The following is a 15,585-nucleotide window of genomic DNA, read 5'->3' as shown; positions in this document are numbered from 1 at the left end:
GTCGTGGGTTCGAATCCCACCCGAATAACACGTCTGTGATATTTTTTCACAGGACTCAGGAAAGTACTGAGTATACAGTGCTAACACACATCGGTGTATGGGTAAAAACCAAAATTAATATTAACAAAAGTAAATAAATAATTAATTAATTAAAGATGTACGTTTCTAGCATAGATTTGAAAATGTTTATAATTATATGGAGCAGTTTTGATAAGGTTTGACAAATTCTTCCACAGTGACGGTGAAGAATGCGAGATTGAGTGATGGCCATTATGATTTAGTCAGATTGATGTATGGGACAAGTCGAGACGTACAGCTTGAATTATGATTTAGTCAGAGTGATGTATGGACAAGTCGAGACGTAGAGCTTGAATTATGATTTAGTCAGATTGATGTATGGGACAAGTCGAGACGTACAGCTTGAATTATGATTTAGTCAGAGTGATGTATGGACAAGTCGAGACGTACAGCTTGAATTATGATTTAGTCAGATTGATGTATGGGACAAGTCGATACGTAGAGCTTGAATTATGATTTAGTCAGATTGATGTATGGGACAAGTCGAGACGTACAGCTTGAATTATGATTTAGTCAGAGTGATGTATGGACAAGTCGAGACGTACAGCTTGAATTATGATTTAGTCAGATTGATGTATGGGACAAGTCGAGACGTACAGCTTGAATTATGATTTAGTCACAGTGATGTATGGACAAGTCGAGACGTACAGCTTGAATTATGATTTAGTCAGATTGATGTATGGGACAAGTCGAGACGTACAGCTTGAATTATGATTTAGTCAGAGTGATGTATGGGACAAGTCGAGACGTACAGCTTGAATTATGATTTAGTCAGATTGATGTATGGACAAGTCGAGACGTACAGCTTGAATTATGATTTAGTCAGATTGATGTATGGGACAAGTCGAGACGTACAGCTTGAATTATGATTTAGTCAGATTGATGTATGGACAAGTCGAGACGTACAGCTTGAACAGAGGGTATGACAAGGTTGGTACGGATGAAGGAGCTCTTGGAGGTGAATTTGTGGTGCATTTTGGACAAAATTTGCACATGTATCAGCACGCAAATCTCGCGTATTGGACCAATAAGCTAGCTTGTGTAGACATACTAATTAGGTCGCGCAACAACCAATCTTATGTTTTCCTCATGACAAAATTTGCATCCAAGCAAAGCAAACTGAAGACTTACTTGATAGAGAAACTTGATCCAGTCTGCTTGCGAGTTTCTGGATCTATGAAGGCAAGTTTCAGTCCGCAAAGCGTCGGAGGTCCAATCTGGTACTTAATACCAACAACTTTTACCAGCTCTTGGTCCTAGAAAAAAAAGAAAAAAAGACCCAAACAATTTCAATCCCAATTATTGTTAAATATTTTTAATGCAATTAATACTTCAGGGGGTGTCAGGGATGAGATTTGACGAATGTAGAAGATTTCTCGAAAACGGCTTTCATGCCTCAGTTTTCTCAATTCTCAGCCCACTGGCGAGATGCCAGTTCAAATGATTTAAAATCTAGAGCCGTGGTTTAACAATCAAAAATGTACCCCCTCATATTTATTGTTTCATGTCGCGAACAAGAACAAAAAGTACACTTTTATTTATTCTCATGAGTTCTATTGAAAATGGAAGAAAAGTCAGGATATTTGACCTTTGATCTCTTACTCACCCTTAATTTCCTCTTGTGCCACGGTTGTTTCTTCAAGTCAATTTTATAGAGTTTCATCCTCTTGACAGCCTCGAAATAACACTCATGCCCCTGGCGTAGGTAGACCACCTCGTCACCCATCTGGGGGATGTACGGGCAGCGACGCGGCGTGGAGTCCGTCACCCAGCGAGGGGGTTTCATTTCCTCTGGAAGTTCTTTTATCAATTCTTGGTCCTCGATGACGGTCGCTGGGGGCTGAGGAAACAAAAACAAAAACACAAGGGATCATAGAGTGGAGCAACAACTGTTAACGGGTAGGGTCATACTTCAGTTTTTAAAATCAGCATAATGCTTATTTAAAGGGGTTTGATACCTTTTGTAGATCAAGCTTTTGGCAATGACATAAATGCCTACTGACTGTGAACGAAGATGTCCGTAATATAATTAAATTAAAGCATGTTAAATACATTGGTACAACAATAATAACTATCCCTATACAACTATAAAACACACAAAAAGATGCATTAAGACTCAGTTAAATTAGAGAACTTATTGTCAGCTTCAATAATTGTTAATAATAAGTTTTTGAGGAAAAAAAAGTAAAAATTGTGGAGTAATGCTTTCGGGAGAGTCCTGTAAGTTTGCTGTAAAGCTTAAATAGTTTTCATCCCACAGAGGCCAAATTAATTGTACGAATTTGTTTTAAAGGCAGTGGACACTATTGGTAATTACTCAAAATAATTATTATCATAAAACCTTTCTTTATTACGAGTATTGTGGAGAGGTTGCTAGTATAAAACATTGTGAGAAACGGCTCCCTCTGAAGACACGTAGTTTTTGAGAAAGAAGTAATTTTCCACGAATTTGATTTCGAGACCTCAGATTTAGAATTTGAGGTCTCGAAATCGCGCATCTGAAAGCACACAACTTCGTGTGAACATGGTGCGACAAGGGTATTTTTTCTTTCATTAATATCTCGCAGCTTCGACCACCGATTGAGCTCAAATTTTCACAGGTTTGTTATTTTATGCACATGTTGAGAAGACTGGTCTTTGACCATTACCAATAGTGTCCAGTGTCTTTAATTATATCTAAAAAACTACAACACCTCAGCAAGTAATATTTCAAGGGGAGCTTTTGAACAATCATTTGCCTTGAACTGTTTAAGTTCAATGCCAATCTGAGAACATTTGTGTTTTGTGTCGTACAAAGAGTACCTAAACCGTTTAAACGTTTGAAGCTATTTTGATTATCGTCTTACTTTTTTCTTCCTTGGTTTGGACTCCTTTCTGCTCGTCTTCCTTGGGCTTGACGATTCCTCCTCGTCCTCGGAGCCACCGCTGTTAAACCTCCTCCTAGTGACCTGCCTCTGACTCCTCTTGGGTGGTTCAAGATTGATGCCAACATCGGCCGTCCAATCAGAGTACTCGCTTGTTTCACTGAAATAAATTAATTTACTAGGGAATAAAATAACTATAATAAAAAGATTTGTATAGCGCTGGTATCTAGAAAACTATCCATTGCGCTGAAACCTCTGGAGAGTTTATGGTATGCCTGATTAAAAAGGTATGTTTTAAGATGTGATCAAAAACAAGGGATGTCAGTTTGTGTTCTAAGAGCCATTGGCAAATTGCTTCATACGAACGGAGACATCCCATTCTTACAAAAAAAGTTTCCAAAATCATAGAATATTGTAACAATGAATACTCTTGCTCTGTTTTAATAATAATAATAATAACAATAATAAGAACAGGTTGTTATATAGCACATTTCACAATAACATCTCACTGCGCTACACTAGTGCCCTGGTCATTGGGCCAATATTTATAGTAAAGCATCTTGTTCAAGGACATAAGTATCAGTACTAGGATTCGAACCACACTCCGTTACCTTAACCACCAGAACTTAAAAACTTTAACTCTAAACCACTTGGCCATGACACCCTAGTAACATCCTGTCGTAACAACTCACCTTCCGCTATCACTACTGCTGTTCCATTCCACTTCATCCTCCGTGGTGTCTCCCCCACTCATCACTAACGTCTCCTCACCCTGGATACAGACAGAAGAAGAAACTGGGTTCAGCCAAATAACTAATCATTCAAGTTTACAATATGAAAAGGAGGTAATTGAAAAGTTATAATTGGGACACTGACATTGTCAACAAGGGTGCGTTTTGGCGGCGGTAACCTAAAACTGTTACGGTTGTTGGTCGTTGGTTCTGCTGTTCAGACTGAACGATAACCAAGTTGTGAGCTCAGTTATCGTTTTGGTTATGACGTCAGAAACAGTTATTGGTTACAGCTGCCAAAAACACATCCCTTGTCTCAAAGGTTTAGTGTAAACTATATGTACAAATGAAGAAACATGCAAACGAGAATTCAAGTAAATTGGGTGAGTTTAAAGCAAAAAGCAGAATGAAAATATATGCTTGAGAACCTAATCTTCGATCCATAGTAAACAAATTGCAAAAAAAAATAAAAAATATGATCAAACACGAAAAAGGGATAAAAGAAAAAAGAGTGTAAAAGTAAGGATAAAAAAGAGGAAGTAGTTCAAAAGAATTGGTAAAATTTGACATAAACATTTTTTGTTTACACTTTGTACGTTTTTTTCCTGTTTTTTTTCTGAGAGTGAACAAATAAGAATCATAATGTTGTGCCGGTCCTGAATCAGGAAGTACATGTAGGCATGGTGGGTCAAAGGTCAATCAATTAAATGATCTTTATTTCCTTAAAACGTACGGTAAAAGAACCTTTGCTTTCAGCGCACCCACACTTTGGAACTCTCTTCCTGCTACTCTCCGTTCCCAGATAAACCCGGACCTCTTCAAATCCCATCTCAAAACTCACTTATTCACTAAATCTTTTTTGTAATATTGTATTGTTTAGTTAAATTGTTGCTTTCTCTTGTATAAATTTGTTTATTTGTTTTGTAAAGCGCATTGAGAGTACTTGCAGTACTGAATTGCGCTATATAAGCATTTCTTATTATTATTATTAATGTAGGTAAATTTATGTATAAATACAACCATAATGCATTACCCTCTTGTTTCAACTCTTTCTTTACCTTAACTTCAAATATTCATTCGTATGATACGCGAAGTACTCGTAAGACAAATCTTTATGTCCGTTTCAACAGAACATCTTTATTTAGAAATAGTCTTGTCCAACGTGGTACTACATATTGGAATAGTCTCAGTGATTCATTAAAATCTGCACCGACTTTGTCAACATTTGCAAAAAAAAAATTAAAAGCAGTCCTTAATTCTTAGTTAAGAATGAAAAGTTATGATATTATTTTCCAGATGATGTTTTGTCTTTGTGCCCATACATGTACATAGTTTTTATGTAAGTCAGTGTTGTGATAGTCTGTTGGTGTGTTTGTTTGTTTTGTTCGTTTTTTGTCTGTCCGTACATGTAGGTACGGGAACAAAAGCCTTGCTTCACCCTAGGCCTAGTTGTTGTCCTGTCTGTCATTATTTACTCAACTTCCGTGTAAATTGTTATTGTCTTTACTACATCTGTGGTTTGCCATTATTTATTAATTTTTTTTTTTTTATTTTTTTTTTATCCCCGATGCAAATTTAACATCTATTCAAACATAATTTATTCATTATCATGTATATTAACTTTAATGATGTACACAAATGTAACTTTATGGCAACATTGAAATAAATGGATTGGAATCATACTCTTATACCTCGTCTTCGGTGTTGATCTCATCCCGGTCTTGCTCCCGCTGTTCTCTTTCTCGTTGCACCCTTCTTTGCTTCCTGAGGGTCTCTCTACTGGAGCGGGTACCATACCCATGGTTGGCCCTCTTCCTTTTCCTGAGTCGTTCCTGAGAGTCACCAGAGTCCTCCTGTACATTGTACATGACAAAAAGATCGGGTTATCATGGCACCAGACTATACCAGCAGCAGTGGGCTGATTAGGAATGCACTGCCCAAATTGGATTCATCACACAAATTTTTTATTTTGAAACAGTTTTCAACACCTAAAAAGTTAAAAAGGGCACCAGAATATACCAAAAGTAGTTGGCCGATTAGGAATGCACTGCCCAAATTGGATTCATCACACAAATTGTATATTTCAAAACCGTTTTCAACACCTACCAAAAAGTTCTGAGGGCACCAGAATATACCAGAAGTAGTTGGCCAAATATGAATGCACTGCCCAAATTCTATATTTTGGAAAAAAATTCAAGATGTATTAAAATGACCTTATGTCACTAAAGGCTTTAAAAAAAAAAAAAACAGAAGGGTGGAGTCCAACCCACAAGAGTGGAGTAGTTCTTAAGACGTACCCTTTGAAGGAATGCCACCGATGGTTTCCTCCTTTTCTCCATCTTGAAGTGACACTGTTCCTCTTCTAGGAGCAAATGCCTTCTTTTCTCCAAACTCCTGCAAGGTAAAGAGTTCAAAATTAAATTGATAGTCAGATTTAACTGTAAATGCATAAATGTTTATCTCTAAATTTACATCACTTATCACTTTTTGTAAACTCAACTGAATACAAGAGATGTTAAATTTGCATCAGGGATAAAGAATATTAATTTATTTATTTTTTATTTATCCCCGATGCAAATTTAACATCTATTATATCGTTGCGGTACCCGCTGCCAAAACATAGGATTTGACCTGCCTCTAGCTGCCGGGCAACCTCGGTAGTCTAGTTGGTAAGACACTGCTCTAGAATTGCAAGGGTAGTGGGTTTGAATCCCACCCGAGTAACATGCCTGTGATATTTTCTTCACAGGACTCGGGAAAGTACTGAGTAAACAATGCTTACACACATCGGTGTATGGGTGAAAACCCCCAAAAATTAATATTCAACTGAACACGTTTCAGGCCTGTGAGCGGGTCATGACAAAAAAAAAACGGAAAATTGTTGTCCCGATTTTGGGCCACAATTACGAACATAATAAAAGGCTTTAATTAAAAACTGAAGCGTAGACAACACATTCACAGAAACAGTAGGCCACAATTCTTACATGTAACAATGTGTTGTGCATCCTCATTTTCAATATATTTTTGTAGCATTCCTTTAGAAATAAATCCACAAGCGCGATGAGTCGCTGTCGTCGACTGCCATATTGTGCATTACTTGTTGGGAAAAAAAAAAAAATGTACACACAACGTACAATTAACAACAACGGCTCCAATGAAAGACCAAGACGGAGCATTTTACTGGGTCTAGCCCCCGACTCATTATATCAAAATCAAATCAAATCGCAATTAAAGTGCTTCCCGATTCCAGATACGTGCTGCTTGACGATCTATTTTGGATGTAAAATAAGAAGATAAAAACGGAACGGGAAAAAGCGGAGCTCACAAGAAAAACAAGGAACGGAAAAAAAGCGGAACCCACAAAAAATGCGGACTGGGAAAATTAAAAAGAGCGGAAAATTTCACAGGGCTTACGTTTAGTCTTTAGTTGTTTGGTATTATTAATAAAACCGAAATGAATAAATGAAAGAATGAAACTCTGACTTAGAGTCATGTTTCTGCTACATGGACTCCACCTCACCTTAGCAACGAGGCAGGAAGTTCAGGGACCACCACCCTCTCACTCCAGGCCAAGAGGTCAGCCTGGGATGCCTGCTGACTGATTGGAACATTCCCCGTAGCTTGCCGTACTCCCTCGATCTCACCGCTACGTCTTACACCTCTAGGAGACACAGCCGAGGGGCTAAGGGGACCATTGAGACTACCTGAAAAGAACAACGAGAGATCGCGTTATAGAGACCACTGCAGTGTGTGGTCTGGGCCTAATTTCTAAGAGAACCTTTGGCACAAAAAGTAGCTGAGCACAAACAGTTTCACTTAACAGAACAAGCCAACATACTATTTTATTTACACACTTAACAAAGTCAAATTAAGACTTTCTGTAACTTTCTCAGATTGTGTATTCCTATTATTAATTGTTCGTCCTGCGTGGACATATTTGCTCCGGATTGTTGGCAATATCTCAAAAACACGACCACCTTTTGAAATGAAATGTTAGTTTTAATGAACACTTCTACATTTATATTATTATTTAAAACATTCAAACGGTTGCTTTTAAGAAGTACAGAGCAAATGACTTACCCCTGCTTGGAGTGGCCGGCCTTGGGCCCGGGATACCAACAGGCGGTGGCATAGCTGCTGCAGCAGCAACATCAGCAGCGCTCGGACCATCCTCATGCCCGTCTTGCTCCCTCTGCATCTGCTCGATCATCTCATCTAAGATACTAGACGCTTGGTGAGACTCGTTTAGGTCCATCTCTTCTTGGGGTAGCATCGGCTCTTCTTGAGAGGGCTCTGGGGGTACCGGTCGAGGTGGACCTCCTTGGGCCGGTCTCGCCGGCCTGACTGGCTCGCTGATGACTTCATGTTCACCTTGAGAAATAAGCAAAATTTGACATAATCAAGACACATTGAAAAAGGGACTTACCAGAAATTATTAATCATGAGACTTTTTTTTATAATAACGGTGGCTTCTTATATAGCGCTCATCCGTCACTCAGTGACGCTCAAGGTGCTTTAACGTTCAGTATTTTCTTATAAGGTAGCAACATTTACATACTGTAGCATGTAAGGGATTACAAGGTGCTGTGGCGCATTATGCAGCCAATCAAAAACAACCACAAGAAAATAGAATTAGCTGTCGCAAACTGCTTAACAACCAATATGGTATAAATGCACAAAAATGTTGATCGCCTGACATTTCGACCCTGAGTCTTTCTCAAAAGGTACAATGCTGGAGAAAGACTCTGCATCAAATTTAAAAATGAAAATTGTATCCCATTTCTGACACCGAATTTAGAAAGCATGAAAATACACACCATTAGGAGCTACACCAATCTGAGGCACCAAGGCGCTTGAGGTACAGTTCTCTCTGCCCGGGACGAGTTTCTGGTACTGGATGGGGTGAGGGTTACCGTCCATGTCCACTAAAAATGGCGGAGGCATGAGGTGAGGGGCCTGCTGCGTCTGCTCGTCTAAAACAAAATTGTTTGCATCACGCATCAGTGGCCGGTAGTCGGTATGGAAGAACTGCTCAAAAGGCACCTGTGGAAAGATGTCATTGTGATGATAATGAAACTATGGCAGCACAATATTCATGGATGTAATAATGACAATTATGCGTTTTTACTCAAAGGTGCCGCGACGCTTTATAAAAAATACTGTATCAATTCATCAATAAGAAGTCCCAATATAACAGAAGAAGAAAACAATAAACAAAGCACAAAAACAAGTCTGGAAAATAGAATGAATGATTTCATAAATAAGCTTATAGAGTATTCCAAAGGTCTGAAGGTTTTGAACAGCTGCAAGAAAACTTTTACAGAACAAAGAAAACCTGCTTTAGGGATTGCATTTTTGTTTATGCAGTTTAAGGAATGCATCAAGCAGAATGTCAAGATTACAACATTTTAAAGACATTAAAATGTCAGTCAAATTTTTTGACTCCCATAAATGGCCGACCGTGTTGGTTCGCAAAGTAAAAGGAAAACCAAGCAATTTCGAGGTAAATGTGTGTGGATCATTGTCTTCTATTTTAACAACATCTTTCTAACCATATGCATTTTATAACAAACGGTTTCAAACGCTTTCCAAAGACCAACTCGACCGATCCAAGGCAACATGTTCCTTTAAAGTATAACAATCAAAGTACAATAATATATCACAAGCACTACAAATATCATACGCTAAAAGACAGAAAATTATTGCAAAAGTATAGAATAATACCTTGAATTTATAGAAATGGCAGTGCTACAAACATACGGTATACAGTTTTTTATAAAAAGTATATTTATGCCAATGTAATAAGTACAAGCAAATGCAAAATATTAAACGAAAGTTATTCCATATAAAACAAGGAAAATATATATATTCCAAAATACCTTTGAATATCTCTCGCTTGACCCCCATCCAAATATGGCAAGATGACCGTGAGAGTCTGTAGCTGCAATGTACTGACCATCAGGCGAGAACTTACAGTCAAACATAGCACCATGACCTTGACCCTCAATCTAAAGATAAAAAAGATTTTCAGAGATGATTTTCAGCTCAGGTTATTTACCAATAGACCTATCCAGTAGGCTCCGCCCACGACGCATTAGTGAGCAAGAACACGTGGGGGCTCTCCAATGCCTTTCTACACAGCTCTGCCGCGCGCGCCAAGATACGCGCACGCATGTCGGACCTTATTTGTCGGACCTTCATTGCGTTGTGATTGGTCAATACGCAATGGGGCGGAGCTTAATTGATTGGTCTATTTGTCCTTTGGTGAGAATAAACCTCACAATGAGTCGGATTTAGAAAAATAATAATAATAATACTGGATTCTTGTAACGCGCTTTATCACAACCCTATGCATGTCATGGCCGAGCGGTTAAGAGCACCGGATTCAAGCTCTGGTGTTTGATCAGCAGAGTGTGGGTTTGAATCCCGGTCGTGACACTTGCTACATAAAATTGGGGAGGTAGTGCTTTCTGCTCTACCGGCCAGGCTTCGGACTGATGATACCCAAGCCTACATCCGAATGGACTGTAAATGGGGTAACCCCGTTTCAGCCCTAGGAGTAGGTGGCAACGGCCTCTGGACAAAAACAATTGTAGCCCACACCTTGAAGTGGCCTTCAGGCCTTGTGTGTCTGGCGACTTGCATAAAAAAAAATATAAAAAAATAAAAGCGCTCAATATTATTTCCTGAAAGGTATTAAGGAGCAAAATTTGAAGTATGAGACTTGTTTCTTTATAGCAGCATAGCCTTTTTTACCAAGGCGTAATATGCTGCAAATCAGACCCCCTCTCTTTTTGAAAAGTAGATTAGATTAATCCTAACTCGAGTTAGGCAGAGCAACCCGTCCTAACTTAGGATGGGTTCAATTCGTCCTAATGTACGTACTTGGAAACGGAACTGAACCCGTCCTAAGTCCTAAGATGATTCCTAAGTTAGGAAGAGTTTGGTGAAATTGACGGCTGTGTTCTTTTTGCATGCGTTACACAACAAACATGACAGACGGTTTTACGTCACATATGAAGGATGCGGCATTTTTGGTCGAGTGTCTCGCTAAAGGACACAAGTGTCAGGACCAAGACTCAAACCCACACTCCGCTGATCAGAAACACCAGAGCTTGAGTCCGGTGTTCTTATCTGCTCGGCCATGCTGCTGCATCCCAATTAAGCAGTGTTTGAAAGGGCAAAGGGCACCAAGGCATTTTCTTCTTGGTAAAGGGCACCCTATGATGGACTGGAGCATTTCAAGGGCACCAAGGCAATGACCAGGGGACACGGAGGCAATCGCCTTCGTTGCCCCCGTGAAGTATCAGGACTGAGTGTTGACAAAATACTGTTTAAAATTTATAGAGGAAAGGTGTGAATTACATCAACTAATGGGAGGGCAATTCAAAATTCACTTGGCCCAACCAGTCTCAAAGAAGACCACTAGGGTCGGCTAATGAGCTAAGACAAACAGCTCTCCACACAAATGCTAAAAATAGAAGCCTAGTTAGTACCCACATCTTAGACAAACCTGTCAAAGTTCACTAATACAAAGCATGTGTACATGTCCAAGTTTCATGTTTATTTGAATCAATATAGTGAATACTAGTGGAGTTTTTCGCAATTCAAATACTTCATCCCCTACCTAGGTGCATAAGGTGTGGATTTGTTTCTGTTCTTGGACCATGTTCAAAGTAGCACCTAAAATTACAGCTAAAGATTTCCGGATCATGATCATGCATTAAAGGCAGTGGACACTATTGGTAATTACTCAAAATAATCATTAGCACAAAACCTTACTTGGTAACGATTAATGGGTAGAGTTTGCTGGTATAAAACATTGTGAGAAACGGCTCCCTCTGAAGTAATGTAGTTTTCAGAAAAAGAAGTAATTATCATCGAGTTTGATTTCAAGACCTCAGATTTAGAATTTGAGGTCTCGAAATCAAGCATCTGAAAGCGCACAACTCTGTGTGACAAGGGTGTTTTTCTTTCATTATTATCTCCCAACTTTGATGACCGATTGAGCCCAAATTTTCACAGGTTTGTCATTTTATGCATATTTTGAGGTACAGCAAGTGTGAAGACTATTGACATTTACCAATAGTGTCCATGTTATTTAACTGAAAGTTCTAGTTTGTTCTATAAGACTGAATTGAAAGATCAAAAAGAACTAACAAATAGTTCTAGAAGACCTTAACTTAAAGGCAGTGGACACTATTGGTAATTACTCAAAATAATTATTATCATAAAAACCTTTCTTGATTACAAGTAATGGGGAGAGGATGATGGTATAAAATACTGTGAGAAACGGCTCCCACTGAAGAGAAGTAGTTTTCGAGAAAGAAGTATTTTTTCCACGAATTTGATTTTGAGTTTAGAATATACACGACCTTAGCAACACCCTAAGCAGTAGTCATAGCCATGGCTGTAGCCGTCTATTCAGATACGGTTTTCACTTACATTGTTGTAGTAGCTGAAGATTTTGTTGCCAGTATCGAGATCCCAGAGGATGATTAAACCATCGTGTCCTGCACTCAGGAATATCCTGGTATCTATCGGATGACCCTCAAGCACAAACACCTCATCCGTGTGTGACTGGAAACGGAAAAATCAAATAAATGGCATTATAATAATAATAATAACAACAACAAAAAAGTATCTGGAGGACCATTTAAAGGCGCCGGTCAATCATTGTGGCTTAAAGCCATTGGACCCTTTCGGTAAACAGAATTGTCCAAGGCCCACACTTCGTGTATCACAACTTCTATATAAAATAACAAACCTGTGAAAATTTAGGCTCAATCCGACGTCGGAGTCGGGAGAAAATAACGGGAAAACCCACCCTTGTATCTGCACGTTTCGCCGTGTCATGACATGTGTTTAAAATAAATCCGTAATTCTCGATATCGAGAATTTATATTGTTTTACTGTTTTCTCAAAAAGTAAAGTATTTCATGGAATAATATTTCAAGAGAAGTCTTTCACCACTACCTATTTGTAAATCAATGAACTGTGTACCAAAAGGGTCCAATGGCTTTAATAAAAAAAAAATTGAAAAAAAAAATACGTTTATAAGACGGCGTTTGAATAATGACAGATCAGCTTTATAAAATTAGGCCCTGCAGCCGATTTCACAAAGCGCTAGGATTAATCCTAACTCCTGTTAGGACAAGTAACCCGTACTAAGTTAGGATGGGTTCAATGCTTCCTACGTATTTAGATATGGAACTGAACCTGTCATAAGTACTAAGATTAATCCTAAGTTAGGAAGAGTTTGGTGAAATCGACAGCTGGTCTCATCTAACTTGTCCAAAGGCCCAAAATGTTAATGAGGAAAACTTACATAAAGTTCTTGTAGTAGTTTCCCGCTACGAGAATCCCACACTCTGAGTGAATGATCGTTGACAGCCGTAACTACTCGCTGATCGTGAAGATCCCAGCCAACCATCGTTACTCTGTGTTTCATTATCTTATTGGAGTCATCGATACCTGGCGTCTTCGCTCTATATCAAAACAAAGTATGGATTTATCATCAGAACACCCGATCGGCGATCGGAGTGGCATAACTCATAGTTGCTTGTTGTGGCCTAGCGGTTTAGAGCACTTAACCATGATGCTTCGCCATTCGGATGGGACGTTAGCAAGACACTTTACCATGATGCTTCGTCCTTTGAATTGGACGTAAAGCCGTTGGTTCTGTGTGTTGTGTAACGCACATAAAAGAACCCAGTGCACTTATTGTAAAGAGAAGGGGTTCGCCCCGGTATTCCTGGTCTGATCGGCAGCATTGCACCACAGCATTTTGTAAACCATTACATGGTGCTTTAAAGGAATAGGTCTCACACTTTGTAGCTCCACATACCTTGCAGGAAAAAATACTAAGCGCTTTGATACACCCCTAAGGGGAGTGATAAAGCTATATAGGAACCTAAAACTATAGGTTTTCTCGGTCGAATTCGGTAAATGAGCGGTTAATTTCATTTTCATGCATTTGAATTAAAGCTGTATTGCCTATACAGTTGTTACTGCGTTTCAAATTCAGAATTTGGCCATTCAATTTCGTTTTGAGTCGAGTCAAATTCCTTAGCACTCTGTTCAATTTAGCGTATCGTCATTCTTTTTCGTGACACACATGTCTCAGAAGCATCTGCGAACTTGAATGCTGCTTTGATGAAATGTTCAATAGAATGATTATTTCGTGAAATCGAATGACGCAACATTACCTTTGACTAATCAAAACGAAATCGAATGACCCTTTTCAGTAGCATTCGATTTCGCACGAAATAGAATAGCTTTGTGGTTAAATTGGCTGCTCATTTTCCGAAATTGACCGCGAAAACCTATATTATTATTATTATAGTGGGTGCCATTGTAAATAAAGCAAGCAAGGGACGTCTAGTATGCGTGGACAAGCATAGTTGTTGCAGAGTGTGTCTGCCGTAGGTACGGAATAACCCTATGCTTAACCACGCACTGTGAGCTACAATGATTTAAATTTTGAGGTGTCCTTGGTTTCTCTACCAGAAATATATAATATTAAAACACACCTCTTACTTGTTCTGTATTCGCGCGCGTGTGTTTTTGCGGGAAGTAGTGCCTCGAGCACTAGTCTTTGAAAATAGTGCCCGGTTACAGCGCCCTCTCTTGACTTGAACCATGAACTGTAACTAAAAAACCTCCCTTTCTTTTCCAGATTTCTGTTCTTATTTGACATTTAAGACCGAGCTGTGTTATAAAACACATAATGACTGACATAATTCTGTAACTAGTGTACGTCTATTCCCCCTCGTGCCTGTGAGTGACCAGAAGAGGGGCCTATTTCCCTCGGCCTTCGGCCAGTCAATATGTGTATAACAATTATATTTTCCACAACTCCATTTGACTTACCCTGGAATGCGTACATCCATGTTGAGGAGAACACTTCTCCATTCCTGACGTTCGTATCTCCAGATTCTCGCCGTTCCGTCTTTACTCCCACTAACAAAATGAACGCTCGAGTGACAAAAGTCAATACTGTCCACGCGATCCTTTCAAATAAACAAAACAAATCAAATATTACAATCAATTCTACCCAGTCAGTTATAGGATTGTTTCGTTGACGACAACGATTTGTTTAAGCATGAAGACAATATTGGTAGTTGTGAAAGACCTGTATCCAGTATCTTCGTGAACTTATCTCCACCAAAACAAGCAGTCGTGCTACGAGGTCTGCAGGGTCTCAATTTTTCGTACAACTAAGATCAAACTTATCAAACATGGGATGCGAGCAAAATCAAACGGTCCTCATCAAGATTTAAGCCCAAGACCCCTGACACTCAGTGTAGATGCTCTACCGACTGAGCTATATGTATGAAGCACAGTGGTATACTCCTTCAAGAAATACCCAAGCATGGGTCGAGAGAAAAATCAAATGGTCATCATTGGGATTTGAACCCAAGACCCCTGACACTCCGGGCAGAAACATGCTCTACCAACTGAGCTATGAGGCACAGCGGTTTACTCCCTCAGGTTTTCCTTAAGACGGACATTTTTCTCACACTGTGTAGCATGGATCCACAAACTGGGCAAGTATTTGGTATGGTGCGTAGTCACCCTTATCATCCCATGTTTGATTACTCTCACCATTTAAAGTTTCAAATCCTTTTATGTTCTACCTTTGGTGGCATGGTTGGCTTGTGCGTAAAGCGCTCGCCTCTCACCAAGGTGAGCCCGGTTCGACTCCTGGCCTGGGCTATATGTGAGTTTAGTTGTGCGTTGTTTCTCTGCTGTGTCACGAGGGTTTTCCAGACCATCCAGTTTTACTCCCTCGGGATAAAAAAAACCAAACACTTTCGATCTTTGGCTGTGCGCCGTGGTCATAATGGGTTGATGTGGCTGGCAGCAAAAGGCGCCCTTGTAGTCTGCGAATAAGGATGATTAGCCCCCCA

At 39.4% G+C, this 15,585-nt stretch overlaps 1 protein-coding gene across 1 annotated transcript in view; it reads right to left on the bottom strand.

Moving 5' to 3' along the window:
- LOC117296495 (bromodomain and WD repeat-containing protein 3-like) overlaps positions 1-15,585 on the bottom strand; it is a 38,658-nt gene that overhangs the window by 14,173 nt on the left and 8,900 nt on the right. The window contains exons 12-24 of the mRNA XM_033779454.1: positions 14,546-14,685; positions 13,002-13,161; positions 12,119-12,253; positions 9,553-9,681; positions 8,491-8,716; positions 7,754-8,044; positions 7,194-7,377; positions 5,971-6,067; positions 5,365-5,526; positions 3,635-3,714; positions 2,925-3,102; positions 1,685-1,918; positions 1,210-1,334 (exon numbers count right to left, since the gene is read on the bottom strand). Of these exons, the coding sequence (XP_033635345.1) occupies positions 1,210-1,334; positions 1,685-1,918; positions 2,925-3,102; positions 3,635-3,714; positions 5,365-5,526; positions 5,971-6,067; positions 7,194-7,377; positions 7,754-8,044; positions 8,491-8,716; positions 9,553-9,681; positions 12,119-12,253; positions 13,002-13,161; positions 14,546-14,685 (2,141 nt within the window). The remainder of the gene's footprint in view (positions 1-1,209; positions 1,335-1,684; positions 1,919-2,924; positions 3,103-3,634; positions 3,715-5,364; positions 5,527-5,970; positions 6,068-7,193; positions 7,378-7,753; positions 8,045-8,490; positions 8,717-9,552; positions 9,682-12,118; positions 12,254-13,001; positions 13,162-14,545; positions 14,686-15,585) is intronic.

Source organism: Asterias rubens, chromosome 11 (assembly GCF_902459465.1).
Source record: "Asterias rubens chromosome 11, eAstRub1.3, whole genome shotgun sequence".
In the NCBI taxonomy this organism is placed as follows: Eukaryota; Metazoa; Echinodermata; class Asteroidea; order Forcipulatida; family Asteriidae; genus Asterias; species Asterias rubens.
The sequence above is the reverse complement of the archived record's forward strand: the minus strand, read 5'-3'. Positions and strand labels throughout refer to the sequence as shown.